General features: G+C 46.0%; 1 protein-coding gene across 1 annotated transcript in view; it reads left to right on the top strand.

The window, feature by feature from the left end:
* TRAPPC11 (trafficking protein particle complex subunit 11) overlaps positions 1 to 23,501 on the top strand; it is a 550,973-nt gene that overhangs the window by 458,047 nt on the left and 69,425 nt on the right. Inside the window, exon 28 of the mRNA XM_069199334.1 lies at positions 20,094 to 20,227. Coding sequence (XP_069055435.1) covers positions 20,094 to 20,227 — 134 coding nt within the window. The remainder of the gene's footprint in view (positions 1 to 20,093; positions 20,228 to 23,501) is intronic.

Below are 23,501 nucleotides of genomic sequence, written 5' to 3' on the forward strand. Positions count from 1 at the left end.
TTCAAAACATGGTAATATTGGTATGCACCTGATTGACACACTTAATTTACTTGTAAATCACTGGTACATACTACTACATGTACAGAGGGCCTATAAATTAAATGCTATTAGTGGGCTACAGTCCTCATTGTGACATCCACTTAAGTAGCGCTGTAAAACATGTCTTGGCCGAAGGCCTGCCACTGCTACGCAGTTTTAAACTGCCATTTCATCCTGACAAAATAAACCTTTTGCCAGGCATAAACCTTCCTTTTTAATACTTAGAAGTCACCCCTAAGGTAGGTCCTAAAGGCTCATTGGGCAGGGTATTAAAAAAGTAGGCCATGTATACATACATTTTACATGCCCTGGCAATGTAAAACTTCCAAAGTTGCTTTTCACTTCAGTAAGGTTAGCTCTCCTGTTGACTGACTAGGTTACCTTGTTACACCTAACAAGTGATAACTTCTGTTTATTAGCAGATAGAGAAACACTTATTTCACGCATTTGAATTGCAATTTAAAATCTTTATAGTAAAATCGAATTTTAAGTTACTATTCTGAAAATGCCACTTTCAGAAATTTGCCACTTCTGATGGCTACATCTACCTGCAGATTTTGCACCTTTTATATATCCCATGCATGAGCTAGGACTGAAAACTTTTCAATAGCACTGCCACGCCGTTAGGGAGTGCCTGCTTAATCACTGCTCTGCACACAGTACCATGTGATGTCACTGGAGCCATAACCACCCGACCAGTGTACTGACATCAGCACCCTTCTTCCATGCCTTTAACACATTAGAGTTCTTCAACTCTCCTCAGGTGACCTGTTGTTATTCAGACTTTTCTCGAAAATCCTTTGTGTTTGGTTCAGTTTTAAATCGTCATGTTGCTGCCTAAGAAGTCAAATTTCAAACCATGTAAAGGCTGCAAGGGTAGAAGTTCATTATCGATTGTCACAATATCTCTCGGGTGACTGGAATCAGACCACAATGTCAACGTCTGTCAATATTGCCAGAAAATAGACCTTAAAGCCTTAAAAGTGCATGAGGTATAAATGTTTGACAAGGATACAAGATGAAAAACAAGATTGTTGTAATTCTCCTTCAAGATCTAAATCGCCATCTCCTCATTCTTCAAAATCATCCAAGAGGAACTATAAAAAGAAGAGACAACATGGATCCCGTCATCGTCCCTCAAAAGGTAAATCACCAAGTTCAGTGAGTCTTCAAACACACAACGCTGAGGAAGGTCAAAAAGAGTTTACAAAGATGCCAGTGCCCTTGTCTCCACCTTAGCTGGCTCTCGTGTAGCCACCAGTCCTGATGCCTGCAACTTCACCAGCTCTGGTGCCTTTAACACCACTGGCTCTTGCACTGACTCCACAGATGCAGGTAATCCCTGCAGCATTGCTTCCTACACCCTAAGACTTTGAAGGACTGAGAGAAACTTGTGGCCTAGACACATCCTGTGAGTGGGAGCTACTATCTCCTAGTGTTATTTCCACATTAAGCAGTGACCTCATAGCACACAGTGATGCACAAGACAACAGATATTTTAGATTTACTTCTTCCATCTAGTGAGAGAAACTCTCAAATATTGACTGAGGGTCTGCACTCCACAGACCTCTGAACCTCCCTTTCCCTTTAATGACACCTTAACAGAGCCCATCCTAGCAATTTGGGAAAAGCCCACAACAGTACAGGGGTCTCTAGAACAATAGCAAGACGGTATAAGCTGGGGCCTGGAGAACCACTCTTTCTGTCAATGCACCCATCTCCAAAATATATGGTAGTACAAGCCTTTTGCTCCTCAAAATTCACCCTGGCTCTTTCCACCCATACCTTCAGACAGAGAATCTAAAAAGGTGGAGCAATCTCCCAAAAATTATATTTTTCTCTGGCAGTATGGTCCTAAAATCCACAAATGCTAAACCTGTGTCATAGGTCATTACATTTATGCTTTGGTTGAGTCAGCACAGAAGGTCATCCAGAACTGCTTACAGATGTACAAGCTCACTTTACGGAGCTGCTTAATGATGGTCATGCAACAGCCAGCTCTATGACAAGATCTATTGGCACTTCAGTTTCAGACCGCTATCATGTCTGGCTCAGCAACTCTGTGTCCAAAATATACTTATGTTTTTACCATTTGATGAATCACACCTATATATGGCTAAAGCAAATTCCACACTGGAGCGATTGAAGGGCACTAAAGCCACTGCCCACTCACTTAGCCTCCAATCACAGACTAACGACTATAGGCAATTAAGAATTTTTCGAGGCTTTAGCAGGGATTTTTCAGTTCCACGATGCTGACAATATTCTGTGCAACGCCAACAGCAGCAGAAACATTCAAATTCCCTTCATAAAGGTTATAAAGGGAGGGCTAGAGGATGACAGAGACCTGTGTCACTTCCTCCTTCCTCTGCCTCTTCCTCCTTTTCCTCAGCCAATGCAGAAAAAGCAGCCCTAGTTTCCTCATCCTGGAGCACAATTTAATGGTAGGAGGATGGGTATCTACTCTTTCACACCAGTGGAGGTCCATAACATCAGACCTTTGGGTTCTACAAAAAGAGGAAACGTGGGTGTTACTATACTCTTCCTACAAGTCCCCAGGACTCCTAATTCCATATTCCTATCCTGTGGTCACACAGGACGTATCTTCACTTCACAGTAGGATCACAGCACTATCAGTTTGCAGTCCTTCATATGCCTTCATTTCTGCTCTTTGAGTCTTCGCGAAGGTGAAGGCAGTGGTAACAGCCCATCTCAGATGGTTGATAATCCCGGTATTCCCTTACCTGAACAACTGGCAAATCAAAGCCAGATTTCCAGTGTTGGTGTTGCGTGACTTGCAGGTGACAATTCAATTGTTGTTCAGCCTGGGCTTTTCACTTGGTGCCCTCTCAGCGCATTCCGGACACTACTGTGAATCAAGCGTTTCCTCCATCTCAGAGGATCAACAACCATCAGCCTCTGAATCTGATGTTTTAGGATGGGTTGATTATTCCAGTCCTGAAGATCTTACTCCTACTAATAAATTCTGGAGCATGAGGGCCCTCCAGTGGTGTATTCACAGACAGTGGTTCCAACACAGTGCAGATCTTTAAGCTCCCTTCAGGATCTTCAAGGACACTGCAGTGGATCTTCCGTGGTCGAATGTGAACAACAACCTTTATCAAGGAAAATCGTTTTAACCCTTTCCTGTGGCAACACAGATCAAGGATGCCTACACCGTAGGTTGGGTAGTTCACCTAGAAGAACTGGAGATTAGAGGCCTCTGGTCACCAGCAGAACAGATTTTGCACATGAATCTGTTAGAATTATGGGCGATAAATATAGCTTTCTAAGCATTTTTCCCTTCCCTTCGGAGTCAGCCTGTTCAGATTTTGACTGACAACACAACTACAATGAGGTATATCAACAAGCAGCAGAGAATTGGGTTGTCTCTTCTCTGCAGAGAAGCTCTACAACTCTAGTGTTGGGCTCAGAACCATTAGATTTGTGTAACAGCAAATCACCTGGTCGGAGTGCACAACGCATGAGCAGACAGTCTCTGTCAGCATCATCTAGCCGATCTCATCCAGAAGCGGTGCAAAATATCTTCCAACTTTGGGGGACTCCTCTGATAGACCTGTTTGCCACTCAAGACAGTGCTCACTGCCCCACATTCTGCACTGTCCAGTATCCTATACAGGGAATATTGGTGAGGGGATGTGTTTCAGTTGAACTGGAGCTCTCAGCTTCTTTATGCGTTTCCTCACAAACCATTGATTCTTTGTGTGTTGAAGAAGATTCACCTGAATAGGGGCCAAGAAATCTTAATTGCCCAAGAGTGCCAAAAAGGGTGGGGTGCGCAGACCTCATTCACCTCACCTTGTGCCCTCCTCCTCTCTTACAGGGCAGACCACCTCTCACAAATATAGAAACAGGTTCTACACTCCCACCTCCAGAGCTGCCTTTTACATGCCTGGCAATTGAACGGGCAACCTAAGTTTCTTTCACTTAATCCTGAAGCGGTGGGTGGTATTTTGTCATCCAAAAGAATCTCCACCAAAACTACTTATGCTGGTAGAAGTGCTAGATTTACTAAACGGATAATTACATGGATCCTGTTAGAGCTCATCTTTCTGACATTCCTCGTTTTGCCCTTTATTTAGCCTGTCGGGGCTGCACTATTACCACAGTTAAAAGCTATCTATCAGCTTTTTTGCCTTTTAAATGTTTACCTGATCAACCATCTTTGTTTGTCTTCTATTGTTTTGAGATTTATAAAAAGCTTTACTAACAAGTATAATCCCACTCCTTTCATATGGTTGCTTTCTTCCATTTACACCATTCCACCACTTTCAGCCTCCTCCCAGTCCAACTAAAGAGAAGGAAAAACATAATCTTCTCAACACTAAAAGATCAGTCAGCTTCTTTGTAAATAGAACACATGAGTTCAGACTGGATGACCAGCTCTTTGTAGGATACATTGGCAGGATGAAAGGTAAGGCAATCCATAGGCAAATTCTCTCTGTGTGGCTATTTATGTGAAACAATATCTACAATTCAATTCCATGGCATGCAAGGAATCTCCTGAAGGTATTCACGCTCATTCTACAAGGGCAAATTCTTTCACCACAGTCCTTGCTAAAGGAGTATCTGTGCCTGACATTTGTTGAGCATCAATTTGGTCATTTCTTCACACTTTCACAAAACATCAATGCTTAGATTCTAAAACGCTCATTTTGCTTGCTTGGTTTTGCAGGATTTTTGTGATTTAGACAGACATGCTCCTTTCTCCGGTTGTGAGACTGCTTGGGGATTCTATTGAAAAGATGAGGAATCTGCAGGTAGATGTATCCATCATAAGAAAAATTTACTTACCTTCAGTAATGCATTTCTGGTGGATTCAGTATCTACCCACAGTTTACTCAACAACTTACTCTCCTCCCGCTTGCATGTCTAAATATACCAAATGATCCTGCTCGTTTGTTAGTTTGTAACTTTACATTGATCAAAACTGCACCTATGCTTTTTGATGTTAGTTTCATCCACTCGCCTCAAAGGAGTGGTGAAAAATGAATGGAAACTGTCATCAGTACACCCTTACTGGTGTGGTGAGAGCCATTGATAAGCTTCCAGTCGATAAGCATGCATATGGGAAACTTCAAGTAGATACCGTATCCTCCACAAAAATTGCTACCGAAGGTAAGTAACCTGTTATTTTCTGTTTAAACCAAATGTTCCTTTCTGACAGTGTCCCGGGTCACATGACTGTGAATGGCTCTCTTGTGGTGCGTTATGCATTCCAGCCAGATATGGGAGAAAAAGGGCATTGGGTTTGGGATAGAATGTTCCTTTCCTGAGCAGGATGACCCTTCTTGAATTTCAAAGGTAGCCTGAAGCTTGTACCCAATCCCTTCCTGACTTCTAAGGTTGTCTGTCATTGAACTCACAAATGCAGCTCACACCTAGCCCTTCCTACCATTTGTCTTCCTACACAGATTGAAGCCACACTCAGGGAAGGGAAAGGTTAGACACAGGGAGAATACAGAGTATAAAAGTGGCACCCCAGAAACTCGCTGCAAAGCACTACAGGACATGTGGAAGGTTCAGAAGAAAGACTGTCCTGCTGTTGAAGAAGAAAGACTGGATCTGCTTGCTTTGAACCCATGATTCCCAAAAGTGAATCGGTGTCAGTTGGTTGACCTCTTGTGTGAGCTACAGTGACGCAACAAGCTTCCAGAGGCCTTCTCTGTAACTACCCAGCTGACCAGCACATACTGGACCTGCCTGAGCCCTGCTTGCTAGTCTCTGCTGGAGTGAGTCCTGATCCCAGAGAGGTTCTGGAAACTTGGGTGGCATCAGAGTGTACGCCTCTTGCTTCAAAACTGAGCTACAGGTGAAAATCCAGAGGTTGAGGCTTTTTGTGATGGTGAGCCAACTCCTCGCGTCAAGAATTATCACTGTGTCTCCGGCCAGCATGAAGCTCCCTTTCGACTTGCTTCTCGTGCCAACAGCGATATCGTACATTCCCAGCCAAGGAGAAGCTCCAGTTGAGGCTCCTCACATGGACTTGGCCTGAGAGAATGTTAATTCTTCACTGAGACAAACCTGATCCCTCTATCCAACCTTTGCTTCATCATGCAGTTGTCCTAAACTTGTGACTTTGACCAAGTTAGCACAACCAGATGACTGTAAACGCCTCCTTTGTGCTTTTTGGCACTGTTTTTACCTGAAACTTTAAAAATTCATAAACCCAGTTCTTGCAATTGGATTTTTGTCATTTTTGTTTAATTTTATTTATTAAAATGTACTGTTTTTCTAAATTGGTTTGGGGTTTTACTTGTGTTGTGTTTCCACTTTATTACTGTTTGAATGCTGTGTAAATTCTTTACACATTGTTTCTAAGTTCAACAGATTTTGTGCCAAGCTACCAGAGGGTTTAGCACAAGTTTAAAAGTGACTTTGGTGTTTCACCCCTCACAGCGATTGTGTTTATTACTTGAGTGATGGTTTCACCCCCTCAACTAATAACCCCCTCAACTAATAACCCAATTTCTTACAACAAACCATCAACCTGTCCATTTACCTTTCCAGGACTTACTCCACAGAATAGCGGTAAGCTTTTCCAAAATCGCTCCCAACCAATAACTACATGCAACCCCCACTATCACACAATTTTTTCCACTCGAGTGGTTTTAAGCATTGTACTTAGTTCCTATTTTTATGTTCTTTAGCTGTTCTTCCTGTTCACTGCCCCAAACAAACTTTACCAGGATCCAACTTACTGGAATAATTCACAATAAACTTAGCACAACGTGTTTCCAGGCCCAGGAAGAACTGCAACTTATCTTTATCAACAGAAGCCAGAGCCTCTTTCCTGAAGTTTGGTAAGACTGCCTCTTAATTCTGTTGGTCCTCATGGCCTCCAGCATCCTGCTGGTAACACATGGCTGTTGGCATATACCATCTCTGCAGTTGGACCAGAAGTCCCAAGAGGTACAGCATCAAGGGAATCTCTCTGATGTGGTCGACATCTCAGAGGCAGCTGCAATAGACCTGCAGTGGTGGCTGACAAACCACAATTGGGTCAGCAGCAGAGCTCTCTCCCTTCCACACCTAGAGATGACTGTAGTGACAGATGCACCACTCGTGGGCTAGGGTGGCCATGTGGGAGAGTCCTAGTTCTTTATAAACCTTATACTTTATAAACCTTATGGAACTGCGGCTATTCAGAACTAAGCATGAGCATCCTCCAGTCAGACTGTCCCTTCAGGAGGATCTTTTGTCACAGCAGCACGATAGGGTACTGCATCAGAAACTGCACAGTTTCTGCCTTCATGCATGGAGATTAATCAGTATCATTTGACAGCCTTTGACTTTCCTCCCGAAGTCTGTGATGTTATTTTGGCAGCCAGGCATCCCTCCACCAAGACTATATAGACCTGTGCCTGGGACAAATTTGTAACATGGCATGCATACAAGGACCCTCATGCTGCACCTTTATCCCAAGTATCTGATAGAGACTACTAGTTGCAGATTCCTTACCTTTCAACTCCTCCGTGTCATACTGGATCTGGAGGAATTATCTGAGCAGCACCCCTGCACACCATTAGGTTGCATCGATTTGCTCTGTCTGTCGCTGGCGTTGTCCGTGCTGGACATGGCATTGTGGGTCCTCTATAGGTGCCACCCCCAGCGCGCTGACGTCAGCTCTTTTCTTTCTGCACCAGCTAGTGCTGATCCGAAAAGAGCTACCCCTCAGTCACTTTTTGACTGGACTTTTTTCGACTTTTTGTCAAAGATTTTTTGAGTTTTCTACTCCTTGTACATCGAGGATGTCATTGGGGAAGACCAGGTTTAAGACCTACAGTTCCTGTCATAGGGCGATGTCTGTGACGGATCTGCACCTCGTGCTTCAAGTGTCAGGCATCTGAAGGCTTTGAGGGAGTGGTCCCTGAAGCTGATTGTGGCCCGACGCTGGACTCCACTCAAGTAGAGGTCCAAGTCATGTGTAAGGTCCCAGGAGTGGTTCCTGAGTCCTCACATCATCTTGATCCCACTCCTTTGGGGCGAATAGGTGAGTTGAGGCACAAGAATAAGGGCAAGAAGTCAAAGTGTTATTTGACTTCTCCTCGTCCGTCGGCTGAGGAGACGAGGGAGCATTGGCGTTCAGGACCACATTACAAGGAACCTGCTCCTGTGCCGACTCCGCACCTCCTCAAGTTTCCGGAAGACATAGCAACACCTGAAAACTCCAAGAGTTTTATAAGGCCGTGCACCTCATTTATTGACAGCCCGACTCTGCTGGAGTGCCTTTGGGCCCTGCAAGTTGGAAGGGGCCCCTTCAGGTCAGAAGGGGCCCCTTTGAGGTCCGCGCCTTCAGCCTTGGTGCCGAGGGGCACACATGGATCCAGTCTTGGATCCAGACCAGCGTTGGATTACCACCCCTACATTCCCATACGCCAGTCCCAATGCTAATGCTCCCGTCACTGCCTGCGCCCATGTCCATTCTCATTGCCGACTCCGACACGGAGCCGGATGGGTGTCGTATGACTCAGATGCCGGCAGGACTTTTGCCTCCTATGTCGGATCCTGAGCACCTTTCTTATGGGCTAGGTTACAGTGAGGAATGAGAGGTGTAGGAAGCTGGCCTGGTGTGTGGTGAGCAACTATGGTGTTATCACCGTATACCAGGTCCAGGTATCCCCTATTAGTGAGGTGCAGACAGTGTCTAAGAAGCTAGGGCTCTCTAGAGGTAGGTGTGGATGAGCAGCCAAAACTTATCTAGGAGACATGCACAGTTTACGAAATACCATTACAGGCACACAACACTTACGCACATGAAAGAACCACACAGTGTTACAAAAATAAAGGTACTATATTATAGTAACACAAATACTAAAATACTAGATAGGCAATACTTCAATAGGAGGTAAGTAAACACACTGTTATGTACACATTAGAAGTCAGTGATTAGCATAGAAAGCAAATAATAAAAACAATAGCAAATAGTGAAGGCCCTAGTGGGAGACCAAACCATATACTAAGTAAGTGGAATGTGAAAGGCAGTCCCCCACTCAAGTAAGTGGAATCAGTAGAGGAGAGCTGGAGGAACTAGGAACCCCAAAAGAAGAGTACCAGGGTGCCCGTCAGTGACAAGGAGAGAAGATGTAAGTACCTGGTTTTCCCCAACCCACAGGAGAACTCTGGAAAAGGACTGTGCTAGACCCAGACAAGACTGGAAGATACCAAAGGTGTGGATCCTGACAGACGAAGACCTGCAAAAAAATAGGGGACCAAGTCCAGTTCAAGTTGCAGTGTCTGGCTGTGGCAGAAACCACTACACACCCTTGTGTGGATGCAGGACCAGGTCGACGGTGGATGAAGAAAGTCGGCAGTGCAGCACAGGCACAGAAGAGGAGTTCCAGAAGTGATGCAAGTGATGTCCCACGTGGCGGTCGTGATGCTGTTAGTGGTGTTGGAAAACCACCAACAAGGCTTGGCAAACGCAAGAGTCGAAGAATAAGGTTTTGCAAGGTTTAAGAGGAGCAGCAAGGCCCAGTGGACCTTACCCAAGTAGGGGAGTCCGTGGTGACCCTCAGCAGCTGGGAGGGTCACATGAAGAGGTGACTCACAGGCACCAGGCACAGGAGTCACAGTGAGGCCCATCCAGCACACCTGGAGAGGAGTCCCACGTTGCTGGAGCAGAAGGCAGGAGTCTGTGCATTGCAGGGAAGAGTGCTAGCGGCCTGGGCTACACGAAGCATGAAGATCCCTTGGAGGAGGAACAAAAAAGCCTTGGTAGTGGCTAGAGTTGCGGTACACAGGGGTTGCAGTCTCCCAAGTTAAACAGCTGGTAGAGTGGACTAAAGAGACTCCAGACCACCACCTGTGATGCAAGATCCACGCAGTTCTGGAGGAGAGAGGATCCACGTAACCAGTTGTCGTTGCAGTTGGTGCCTGCGGATGCATGAGAGTGACCCCTTCAATCCAAGGGAGATTACTTCTTGCTTCCAGTGCAGGCGAAAACTCGTCACCCTCAGGAGATGCACTGCCAGGGAAATCTTGCAGTTGCTGGAAGGAGACGGAGAAACAATGTTGCAGAGCGGAGGAGTTGCTGGAGTTGCAGATGGTTGTTTCCTGAAGGGACCAGTTGCAGTCCCGGTGGCCAGAAGATTAATTAAACGATGCAGAGGAGTCCTGCTGGAATCTTGCACGTCGAATCTGAGGACCCACTGGAGAGGGAGACCCTAAGTAGCCCAGGAAGGGGGATTGGTAACCTAGCAGGGTGACCACCTATCAGGAGGGGGCTGTGATGTCACCTGCCTGACCTAGCCACTCAGATGCCCCCAGCGGCTTTGGCCCACCTTGGATTCAAGATACCATAATCAAGTGGTCACCTGGAGGAGCTCTGGGCACCACCCCTGGGGTGGTGATGGACAGTGTGGTACAGTTTCACACCAGAGCATGAACTGGGGGTTCCTGGACTGGTGCAAACCGGTTTATGCAAGAAGGGCCCTTAAAAATATACCATTGGCTTGGGGAGGCTACCCCTTCTAAGCCATGTAACACCTATTTCCAAAGGGAGAGGGTGTTGCCTCCCTCTCCCAAAGGAAATACTTTGTTCTGCCTTCCTCTGATCGAGCTGGTCAAGCAGCAGGAGGGCAGAAAACCTGTCTGAAGGGTGGCAGCAGCGCAGGCTGCCCAAAACTCCCCAGAAGACTGGTAGGAGCAATGCTGGGGGTCCTCTAAGGGGCCCCCAGAATGCATAGAATCATACAACCAATACTGGCAACAGTAGTGAGGTATGATTCCGGCATGTTGGTTTCAAACATGCCCACGTTTGGAGTTACCATTATGTAGCTGGACGCAGGTAGTGAGTTACCTGTGTCCAGTATGCGGGTAGAATAGCTTCCCCGCACTTACGGAGTCCAGGGAAATATAGCTGGAGTTCAAAGGGGCACCTCTGGTCATGCAGGGGTGCCCGCGCACACAAGTACCGGCACCCTGCTCTATGGGCTAGGAGGGCCTGCCATAGGGGTGACTTACAGTGACCTGGTGTAATGACCTGTAGTGAAAGGGAGCATGCACCTTTTCACGCAGGCTGCAATGGCAGTCCTTCAGACACATTTTGCATGGGTTCCCATGGGTGGCACAGTATATGCTGCAGCCAATGGGGAACCCCTGCTGTCCCCAATGCCCCGAGTACCTAAGTACCATATACTAGGGACTTATATGGGGGCACCAGTATGCCAATTGTGGGGTGTGCTAAGTCATAAGCAACCATTTTAGAGGGAGAGAGCACAGTCACTGGGGTCCTGGTTAGCAGGATCCCAGTAAACACAGTATTGGGGGTAACCTCCTCAGAACCCATGCTCCCCTTCAATTAATTCCTTACGGATGTCCTACTGGGTACCAGGTCCAAACCCAGCACAGGGGCTCCATTGTCCCGCTCCAGGGAACCAAAGCTTTCTGACTCAACACCCCACCCCTGAGAGCTTGGTCAACCAAGCCTCCACTTCCCAGGGAACGTTCCCTTGGTTGGATACACTTGCGAAGAAGATTTTTTTCTCCTCTTGCCGGGCATTGCAGTCCGTGAACAGTGCATGCCTTTTCGCTCTTATTCCCACACACTGTGGGATACAGTTGCGTAAGTGCTGCCACAGGTCCTGGAGGAGGCCCAGGCTGTACTCTCTCAAGCAGTTGCCGATAGGAGAGATGCAGCAAGGTTCACCATTCGTTGTGGACTGGACATGACCGACTCGCTAGGCAGAGCGGTTTCAGCGACAGTGGCCCTGAGGTGCCAATGCCTGGTTGAGAACATCTGGCTTTTCAGGGGATGTCCAGGCTACTTTGGACGTGCCTTTTCATGGCATCCATCTCTTTAGAGACAAGGCAGACTTAGCAGTGCACTTCGAGGATTCTCGTGCTACAGCCAAGTTCTTGGGCCTCACAGTGGCCCCTCCTACCCTACAGTCTGCCTTTCGTCCCTTTCGTGGCTACGGAAGGGGTCTCCGACTGCTTCCATTCCTGGCCAGTCAGCTGCTGCCCATGCTGCCCAGGGTCTACATGGCCGAGGGCGTAGGATCCACCAACCTCGTGGTTCATGGAGGCAGTGGTCTGGCCAGTGTATTGCCTACCCCACTCCCCTGCCCTGCAGAAGCCTCTAAGTCCTCCTAGTCTTACTCCCCATCAAGAGCCAGTCAGAGTCAAGGTTCGCCTTCACCTGCTCCACTGGCAACCATCACGTCAGATAGGTGGGTTTTGCTGATAGTCCGAAGGGGCCACTCCCTCCCCTTCGATACTACCCCTCTATCCATGCCACCATCATACAATCGGACGACAGAGGATCACTTTTTCCTTCTCCGCGAGGAGGTTAAGGCATTGTTGGCCTACGGAGCCATAGAGAAGAGAGTGTCCCTGTGCCAAAAGTAGATCGTGATTGCTATTCCCACGACTTTCTGGTGCCCAAAAAGGACAAGGGCCTCGGCCCTATCCTAGACCTTTAATCTCTGAATCTCTTCCTCAAGAAGAAGTTCAAAATGCTCACTTTGGCTCAGGTTTTATCTACCCTGCACCCAGGAGACTAGATGGTAGTACTGGACTTGCATGACGCCTATTTTTATATTTCTGACCTGAATGCCCTGATATGTTACTTGTAGTTCACTGTTGGCCACAAGCACTTTCAGTTCACCATGTTCCCCTTTGGCCTTACCAGCACCCCCCTGGTTTTCACCAAGGTGATGGTGGTGGTCTCAGCTCATCTGCACAGACCAGGGGTTTCAGTCTTCCCCTATCGCAACAACTAGTTGTTGAAGGTGGGCTCGCCCCAGGCTGTCGTCTCCCACCTCCAGACTACGGCGGACCTCCAGCATTTACTGGTGTTCACTGTAAACGTTTCAGAGTCACACCTGGCTCCATCTCAGACACTTCCATTCATGAGAGCTGTTCTGGACTTAGTGCAGTTTGGGGTTTATCTTACCCAGCGGTGAGTCCAGGATATTCAGGCTAGCATAACAATTTTTCAGCCTCTATCCTGGATTTCAGTGAGAATAACTTTGAGGCTGCTGGGCCTCATGGCCTCCTGCATCCTTCCGGTGACTCATGTGAGGTGGCATATGTAGGCTGTGCAGTGGAACCTGATGTTCCAGTGGGCACAGCATCAGGGGGATATCTCTGACAAGGTCCAGATCACGGAGGAAACTGCACAAACTCTGCAGTGGTGGTTAGCAACCCGCCATTGGGCTAGAGGCAGACCCCTCTCCCTTCCTCAACTAGATCTCAAAGTAGTGACAGACACGATGGGGCAGCCATCTGGGGGAGGAGGAGATCAGAGGCATCTGGTCTCTGGCGGAGTCTGGGCTCAACATCAACCTGTTGGAGCTCTGTAATCCAGCAAGCATTGAAGGCATTTCTTCTCTCGGTCAAGGGTTTGATGGTGCATGTGTTCACGGACAACACCACTGCCATGTGGTACTGCAACAAGCAGGCCTGTGTGGGGTCATGGACACTTTGTCACAAGGCTCTGCGCCTCTGGACGTGACTGGAACAGCAGGGCATATCCCTGGTGGTTTAATGTCTGGCGGGCTCGCTGAACACCAGAGCAGACAAACTCAGCCGAAAGTGTCTACTGGATCCTGAATGGTGTTTCCATCCAGAGGTGGTGCAAGGTCTGTTTCTGCAGTGGAGTGAGCCTTGTTTAGATTTGTTCGCCTCCACAGAGAATGCGCAATGTCAGCAGATTTGCGCATTGGCGTTTCGAAGGCAGCAACAGCTCGGAAATGCTTTTCTTCATGAGTGTAACTCAGGCCTCCATTCCACCCATACCACTCCTGCCCAGAGTTCTCAAGAGATCGGAAACGACCAGCCTCAAGTAATCCTTGTGGCTTCGGACTGGGCATATAGAGTCTGGTATCCCGAGCTGTTGAGCATGTCCATCGATCCTCTGATCAGATTGCCCTTTCGGGATGATCTCCTGTCACAGCAGCAGGGGAGGGTTCTGCACTCAAACCTCTCCACTCTCTGCCTTCTTTCATAGAGATGTCTGCGTCTAGAAATCTCTGTCAACTGAACAAAATCTTTACCTCCAGTAACGCCATATCTGGTAGAGACATATTATATTTGCAGATTCCTTACCGACCTACCCATCCTCCCCGCTCTGCAAACTGATTTCTAGGGACAAGGACTTCACCTCAAGGGGCATAGTTTTGATGCACCAGTAGCCAGTGTTCTTAATGGGTTTGCGCTTCATGCGTGGAAAGTCGTGAAAAGAAACTGACATCAGCATGCCGGGGTGGGGCCTATATAGGACCCGCAATGTCCTATATGGGCGGGGATGATGCCGACAATTACCGTGAAGCCGACCGACACCACCCAGCGGCTCTCTGTAATACTTCTCTGAAAATTCTCCAGATCCAGTCTGACTCCTTGGGGAAATTCAAAGGTAAGGAATCTGCAACTAGAATATGGCGTTACCAAAGGTAAGTAACTTGTTCTTTAATGTATGTTCTTTATCTGGCCCAGCAGGACTCTGCTTTGGGTGCTGTTAAAGGTTGCCTTTTGGGCAAATCTACATTTTTGCATTTGCCGGACCAACCTTCCATATTTGTCGTCTGTTGTGACTTGTTTCCTCAAGGAACTACAACACCTGTTTCCCCCAGGTCCATTTGTTATACCCCAATCGGACCTCAGTCTGGTCGTAATGTTTCTTGTATGTGCACCCTTCGAGCCCCTGTGCGACTGTCCATTGTAATTGATTACCATGACAACATCATTTCTGGTGGCCATAGAATCGGCTGGGAAGGTCAGCGAACTACAAGCACTTTTTGTCCATCCTCCCTTACAATACTCTTCCCAGACAAACTGGTTCGGACAACCTGTGCTTCCTTCCTTCTGAAGGTGACGACTCCTTTCCATATAGGCCATAGTATCACCTTACCTACTTTGATTGCCCCGCCTGACATTTTGAAAGAAGAGGAGAGACTATACCATCCGGACCCAAAAAGAGCGTTATTGTTCTTCATTGATCATAGTAGAGATTTCCGGGTGCACAACTGTTCGTCGGGTAAGGAAGGAATGGCTATGCGGAAACGGACCATCTCATGAAGGATAGTGCTCTGCATAAAACTCTGCTATGCATTAGCCAAAAAGCAATCTCCTGAGGCTTTGTGTGCTCATTTCACCGGAGCTAAGGCTGTGGCCAATGCATGAGCTTGTACATCTGTCAGGCAGCAATGTGGGTGTCTTTGCACATGTTCACCAAGAACTGTTATCTGGATGGTCAAGTTCAATGTGATGGGCACTTTGCCTGCTCGGTTCTGCAGGACTTTTTAATCTAATTCATTCACAGATCCACCTTCGGGAGTTATTGCTTGGGTATTCATCATAATGTGAGGAACCTGTGGCTAGAAGTCTCTATCAGATGAAAAAGTTAGCTATCTTCAGTAACTCTTTATGTGGTAGAGAGTCTATTTAGCTGTATGTTCCTTATGGACTCTCCCACCCTTCCTGTTCTTCTAATGGGTATCTGCATAGGGTCATCACGTATGAGGCCTGTAGCGATGACAACAGCTCATCAGCATTCTTCATGGCTCTAGGCTCCTGGCGTGGGAAGGTCAGAAAAATAAATTGATGCCAGTGCACTTAGGTGGTGCCTATACAGACACCAGGCATTTCACTTCTGGCAACGCACACAGACACGGAGCTGAAGGACACCACCTACTGGTGCGTAAGTGTACTGGAAAACCTTTTGCTACTATACAAACGTTAGATCCACTGTTATCTTTACACATCTGTCTCTGCCTATAGTCTTTCTTGGGCATTCTTCGACTTTGTGTTTATCAACATTTGGTGTCAAAGTTTAATCACATGTAAATTGCTCAAAGTCACACAGTACTGCTAAGGTCCTCAGTGCAGGCACATACTCCTCAGTTCCAGAGACAACTTACTGGATCTTCGGAATTTTTTTTTTTTAATATATTTTTTTTTATTAACATTTTAAACAGTTCCAGTATATACACCTTGGAATTCTGAAGTGTGGCCGACTGCTATTCTGATCATTTTTTTCAGTACTTCAATCAGCAAAGCAAATAGGTAATTTGATCTCCATTTCCTTCTCACCTTCTCTTCAACTGCCACTCTGACACTTCCACACACACATTTTACACTCACACATAACATGCTACATTAGGTCATTCCCAGACCAATATCCATCTTACATGCATAAATCCCCACAAGCCCGCTACCACGTGTTGTCTCTCTTCGAGAGTCACTGGTAGTGGCTACAGTTAAAGGCTTTCTAGCAGCCTATTTTCATGGGTATACAGATTGACTTTCCAACACAGGTGGTAACAGTTTTTGAAAGGTTTCCTTTACTTGTTAAACTCTGTTTATCGTTCTTCAATGGTATTTTAATGTTGTTTTGACTTTTCAGATGGCATATCTGCTCAAAATGATGTACAGTTACCTGATTCGATTCAGTTCTGTTGGTGGCGATTATTTCTGCTTATTTCTGCTAGACAGGTCGAGAATTTCATGCCCTAGTACCTCATCTTCCCTTCACAGTTTTCTGCCTGTAAAAATCACATGCCCGTGGTGCTTACCCAAAGTGGCTTCTGCTTTCCATATTTCTCAGACTATTACTTGACTTCTTTTGTCCTTCTCCCACAACCAGCTATAAAGGAGCAACATATGCATAGCCTGGATCTCAGATGTAGTGTTGTATTCCATTGAATACGCTCAAACTAACACAGTTGATGACCAACATTATATTTTTGGGGACTTTGTTTGACCTTAAAGGACGAGGCACTGAGCAAATACTGGATTTCACGTTTGGTTATTCTGTGTATAAATATCTGCTATGCTCTGACTGTAAAACACCCTCCAAATGCTACAACTGCTTCGGTAAATCATTCCAGAAGCATCCCAGTTGCCGACATCTGCCGAGTAGTCACATGGTTTTCATAGCATACTTTTGCAAACTGCTTTTGCCACGTGGCGTGTAGTGATCGGTTTTTAGCTAGAGCTCTTTTTCATTGTTTCTTTGGCTTATTGGCGGTGTCTGACGGATCACAAGTAGTGTCTTCATCACAAGGATGTGCGAAGCGTGTTCCAGCAGTTCGGAGAGCTGTGCTTAGATACTTTCACCACCATCAATAAAGTGCAGCATTGAAAGTTTTGCTTGTCATCTCCAGTTTGGTCAGAAGAGTGTAGTACCCAGACCTTCTGGGCATGAACATCTGCACTGCAATCAGGCCACCACTTTGTGAGGACCACCTGTCTCAACAAGAGGGCAGGATCCTCCACCAGCCTCTGTACAATCTACACCTACATTGTCTGCATTTAACCTGCCGTCTGAAGTGGTGGATGTCATCCTTGCTGGCAGTCACCGTTCTAAGAAATCCATTTGTGCTGCCGCTGGCAAATTTGTGTTCTGGTATGGCGTTCGCAACAATGACCCTCTACAAGGTCAGGTGATCTTTTGTTTGTTTTCTCTTTGACCCAGCAAGTTTTTACAGTGGGCACTATTAAATGTTATTTGTCCGCCCTTTCCACCTTTCTACTTTTGCTGTACCAACCTTCCTTGTTAAAATCGGCTATTATGGTGAGATTTTTTTTTTTTTTTTTTAAAAGGTGTGATAAACGTTTTCTCCCAAAGCACTTGACCTTCATGTTTTTCATATATAAACCGTTTGAGCAGATTAATAGCTGCTCGCTATATCTCCTGACTTTAAAGAATGTCTCCCTCATTGCGATCATAGCAGCTTTGTCCATTAATGAACTGCGGGCACATTCGCTCCATACGCCCCACATCACCCGTTTCCTAGACAAGTGTGTGCTGAGGAGTCAAGCTGCATTCTTGCCAAATGTTGTGATTCCTTTCCGCTTTGGACAGTCACTCTGCCTCTGTTCTTTGCTCCACCTAACCACTGGAAAGAGGAGAGCCTCTATCCACTGTACCCCAGAAGGGCTTTAAGCTTTTACGTTGATCATACCAAGAACTATTGAGTGGACAGATCAACTATTTGTGGAAAGGGAATGGCAGCTTTCAGAAAGTCTGAGTGCCCATTTCACCAGTGTGAAAACTGCTACCACTGCTTTGACATGTAGAGTGCCTGTCCTTGAGATCTGCCAGGCTCCGACATAGGTGTCAGTGCACATGTTCACTAACACTACGGCTTTCACAGACAAGTCTGGCCCGAAAGGCATTTTTAATATTCAGTCCTGTAGGACTTTTTGGTCTCCGCCCACTCAACAGTGTCTTTTCCTAGAGAGGAACTACTTTGGTATCTATTCTGAGGTGGGGATTCTGCAGTTAGAATTATCCTTCGGAAGAACAAGTTACTTACCTTCTATATTGAGCGTTCGCTCCATCTAACTACAGATTCCTCTCTGATCACCCACCTCCCCATTTTGTGGAGTGGCCTTTTTTAACATCTAAAAAGGCCTTAAGTTAGTATTCCACACACTGGTTCAAACAACTGTTCATTCTCCATATCTCTGGGTGCGAAAGGAAAAAGACAAAAAAATGATATTGGCGCAGGGGTGATGTTAAGTGTGGCTCTGCTCTGTCATTTCCGGGGTGGTGTGGAGTCAGTGCTGAACTGTATTGTGCCACCTACCAGAACACAGGAGCATTGCTATGAGGAAAACTGTTCTGGACCCACTCTGGCATCGGAGGAATATTCTAAGGTGAAGAAATCTGCAGTTACATAGTATCTGCCAAAAGAGTATTACTGAAGGTAAGTAACTAGTTCTTTAAACGCTACTCCGTGGTCACCTAGATTGAGATAACATCCTGCTCAGTGGCATCCCAGAGACCAGCCGTCGCTCCCTGGGCAGCATGGCTTATTAAGGGGCTGAGAAATCCCCCGCACATCTCCTGTTTGCTAAAGAAGAAGGGGGTAGAACAGAATTGGCCCAATGATGTAATGTATTGCCCGGCAGCCATCTTGCTTTAGGATATCTATAATTTCATAGGGGGCACACTGTTTTGCCATAACTTTAAAAATCTTAACTTCTGGTCATTGGTGCACGTCCATATTACTTCCAAGTTACTTCAGGTCGAAACAGTAAAAAAAAAAAAAAGGCCCTGAGGAAAATCAGTTATTGAGTCACAATATTGGAACTTTCTTGTTGTAAAGTACATACCCACTCTCCCTGTTGCATCTTGCTTGTTTTCACTTTACCTTACATTCCCTTTCTTAGTGGTCTTGATGCTGATTAGCTTGCTCTCTCTTTTCCCTCTAGCAATGTATGCTTTCTGCAAAATCCTGCTTCAGCTTTGAGTCTCCCAAAAGGAGAAAAAAAAAGCCCCACTCACCTCCCCTTATTTTTGGGCCACATATTTGGCAATACATAAGGTCTAGTTCAATATGCTCTGAAAAACAAGCTGCCTGACACCCTACTGCACATGATGGGATAGTGCAATCTTCCAGCTTCTTAAAGGGGCAGGGTAAAATTTTGCTAAGCTCTGTGTATTGTCTTTCATTGGTACACCAGTTTTTGATTTTCATTTCATGGTACGTATGATGTTTGAACCAATTGTTCTCCTGTATTTTGGCTTGTTAGTTTAAAAAAGTAAGTGAATGTTGCCTTTTCGGGCATGTTTTCCATCTTTTATATCTGATTGGAAAACACTAAATTTATTATTAAAAATTGTGTTCTGGGATCTCAGACCTTAGTGGAAATATTCAACCTTTTATCAATTCATATGAATTCACTGATGATATAGAACTCTGATTAAAAGTAACTTTTTCTTACTTTAAATAAGTACAGATGTATCAAACTGTATCTTGCACTCATGACCTCAGAGGAGGTCTTAGATTCAAGACCTCTTTCCTCCCGTTAGCAGTTACACTTGGCAGTAAGCCTGAAGCCATGGACAATATTCGTTGTATCACCTGGGTCAGCTTGAAGAATTTTAAGAATATTTGCATGAGGCAAATTTTCAGTTTTGAATGTTACTGTGAATAGTTTAAATAGTATTTATCTTGAAAACCGTGCATGGATCGAGCAGCCTTCATAGACCAACCTAAGACAGCCCGATTGAAATCATTGGCTCCAGAATTTTAAAAAGTAATTTACTGTCTTTGTATTTGTTTTTTAAACCATCCTAGATCTTCCCTCGTTTGGACGTGTCAGAGAATCATTACCTGTGAAATATCATCTACAAAATAAGACTGGTTTTGTCCAAGATATAGAGATTGCCGTCGAGCCCAGTGATGCCTTCATGTTTTCAGGTTTGAAGCAGGTAAATTGTTTTAGCGGACTTGCATTTAAATACATTTGAATTCAAACCCAGGCTTCTGAGATCTACACCAACTGAAAACATCTCTCATTTACCCTTAGGAGCATGACCTAAACATGCCTCATAAATATTATTTGGTATGGAGTATCTTGAATTATCCCATGAATGTAATTTTTTCTTAAATATTTACTGTAGGAATATTTTTCTAATAACATAATTATACATTAGTATCTTTGAATGAAAGCCCTAGGAGTTTGACCAAAGTTGTAATTATTTTAATAGATCTCTCATGGATCCCCATGTCACTTGAATATACAAGGCTTGTTATCCGTGATCTTCTTTTTCAGATTTGCCCTGTTAGACTCCTCCTTCTGTGCTGATTGAGTCTCACAGTCATAGCTTACTGTTTTTTCTATTCACTTTCACTATCAATAGCAAGTAGTTGAATATCAGCTTATTATCATGACACAATATTGGTGAGTAAATGAACTGTACACATCCTAAATGTCTCAATAAAGGCCTGTAGGTCATGAGCTTTCTCATTGCTAAATATTTACAGAAGTGCACAGTAAAAATATTAAACATAAAATCTAATCTGTTTTATAAAGCTAAATGCAGGGTTGCCCCTGCATAGTTTGGTTTCCTTCCCTATGTACAGTAGTTTTGGGCTCAACAGGGCCCTTTGACGGTGGGATGAGTAGCTCACCTTTCAGCGCTTTTGCTTGTTATGGCCTAACCAAAAAACCTGGGAAGGTTTGGAAAAGGGACCCAGGCAGCCAATCTAAAAGAAAAGAAGAACAAACTTCTTTGTAACCAGATCTAACATGCTCACCTTCTGAAACTGAGGCATGTGAAGTATTGTCTTGAATTATAGTGATCCCCTTTCTGGGACCTAGACTATCTGCTTTTTCATTATTTGATAGAACGAAAAGGCAAACAAGCATTAAAGATCTAACGCAATGCTGAGTCTCTGTAATTCTGGATGAGCTGCCACAGTATTTCTGTAGATTAAATCTAAGGGTGAGGGGTCAGACCCAGAACACTTTTCACAGTATTCCTGCAAGGCAAACTAGTGCATTCATATCAAAGGATGCAGTTACAAGGAACTGTGGATATCTTCCTCACAACTCAACAGTGTTAAATGTTTACAGCTCTCAACCATTCAAGTGCAACCCAGAGTCTTCTAGACTCCTGAGAGTGGGGCTACAGTGTGCATGAATGGATTGCAGCATGCTGACTGCCTGAGACCTGATGACACAAACCACCACACACACCTGATCCCCACTGTACCACACCCCTCCTTGTCCTGCATACTCATCAGAACCCACTCCCTCACTAAACGCCCTACTGAAATTTGGCATGTGCTACAATGAGTGCTTACCGGACATGCTCTTCTTGACCGAACCTGGCTGATTCCCTTGTTGGACCCTGTCACCCCCACAGCAATCCACCCACTGCCCCTCCACACCAGGATATAAGATTGCAAGACAACACAGGTCAGACACACATGGAGGCAAAATCGCTATCAACTCCAAAGAATCCAACCAATGCTCCGCCACCTCGGGAAGCACCAACTACAACATGGAACACATGACCTTCAAGCTGAACATCACCACCAACTACACCCTGAGTGGCACCTTTGTCTACCGAGCTCCCGGAGAACTAACCAACTTCAACAGCATCATTGTGGACTTTGTTGCCTCCATAATTCTTCACTCCAGTGCCTTCATCCTCTTCGGTGAACTCAACTACCACCTGAAGGACCTCACTGATCCCAACACGATCAACCTCCTTAAGGTCCTGTCCAACCTTGGATTCACCTAGAAAGTGGAAGTGTCCACACATGTCACCGGACACCTACTAGACCCCCTCTTCAGCAGCAGCACAGTAGACAAGCCCACGCCGATCACCTACTGTGATCACACGCTCATCAATTGCAGCATACCCACATTACACCACCTCAAACACCATTGCCAGACCTTCACGACGGGACTGAAAAAAGATTGCCGCCTCATCCTGGTCTTCCAAACTCCTACATCACCAGAACGAGACCACAAGCAGGCTGGAACATGGAAGAGCTCAGGCTCAGCAAACGCCACTGGACGCAACATGAACGCAGATGGAGACAAAGTCAGGACACCTCCGTCAAGAGCACCTACAAAATCTGTCCTCAGGCTCTACCATCAACAAATCAGAGCCACCAAACTCTTCCCATTCACTGACCGTGTCAAAAGCAGCAGCCACAGCGCCAAGGAAATATTTGCCATAGTAAAAAAAACTTCACCAATCCAGCAGCAAGCTCCACTAGTGCAACACCCTCTCAGGACCTCTGCATCCAGCTAAACCTACTCTTCATCAACTAGGCCACCAGCTTGTACAACAATAGCGAGCCCCATCCAGACCCTTTCACCCTTGCATCCCTCTTGCCCCTCTTAACCAACATCTAGTAGTGTGAGAACTGAGCTGGAGCCACTAAGTAGTATGCCTCCAGACGGGGTGAGCTGAAGCCTCCCATGTCCTACGGGGGGGGACAATGTCTGCCACCTTACTCTGGGTTGCTTAACTGCCCAAGCCAACCGACCTAGAAGGGCCCTCAACTGAAGACCGAGCGAGTGAGGATAATCGGGATATTCAAAAACAGGAACAGAAAATGCAGCAGCACCACCATCCTCATAATAGCCACCCTCCCCGAGAGGGAGAGAGGCAGCTTGATCCAGTGCTCAACCACTTCAGTCAGGCGCTGCACCACCCTACCATAATTGTCTGCAGCACTATTGCCGGGTCTGAGTGGACCTGAATTCCCAAATAGCGCACAGAATCTTGTAACGGAAACTCCATGGGTACTGGCCTAGCGGCAGCAGTAAGGGGACACACCAACGACTTATCCCAGTTCACACAGAGTCCAGCGTGACTCCCAAACAATACCACTTCCTGCAGCACCGGTGTCAAATTGCACTCTGGGACCTTAACATAGAGTAAGGTATCCTCCGCTTACACAGATACTATTAGGGTGTAATATGGGAAGCGGAACCCTCTATGCGAGTGATACTCCCTTAATGCACAAGTTACCGGTTCAGCAACCAGAGCTTATAGCAGAGGTGAAAGGGGCCATCCCTGTCTTGTTCCTCTCTCTATAGGAATATGGGGAGTCACAATACCATTCAGCCGAAGTTGTGCTACTGGTTGACTGTAGAGGACCCTAATTAGTTGGAGAAATGTGCCTCCCACACCGACACAGCTTAAAACGGCCTGCATGAAGCCCCATTCCACTGAGTTG

This window comes from Pleurodeles waltl, chromosome 1_2, assembly GCF_031143425.1.
Source record: "Pleurodeles waltl isolate 20211129_DDA chromosome 1_2, aPleWal1.hap1.20221129, whole genome shotgun sequence".
In the NCBI taxonomy this organism is placed as follows: Eukaryota; Metazoa; Chordata; class Amphibia; order Caudata; family Salamandridae; genus Pleurodeles; species Pleurodeles waltl.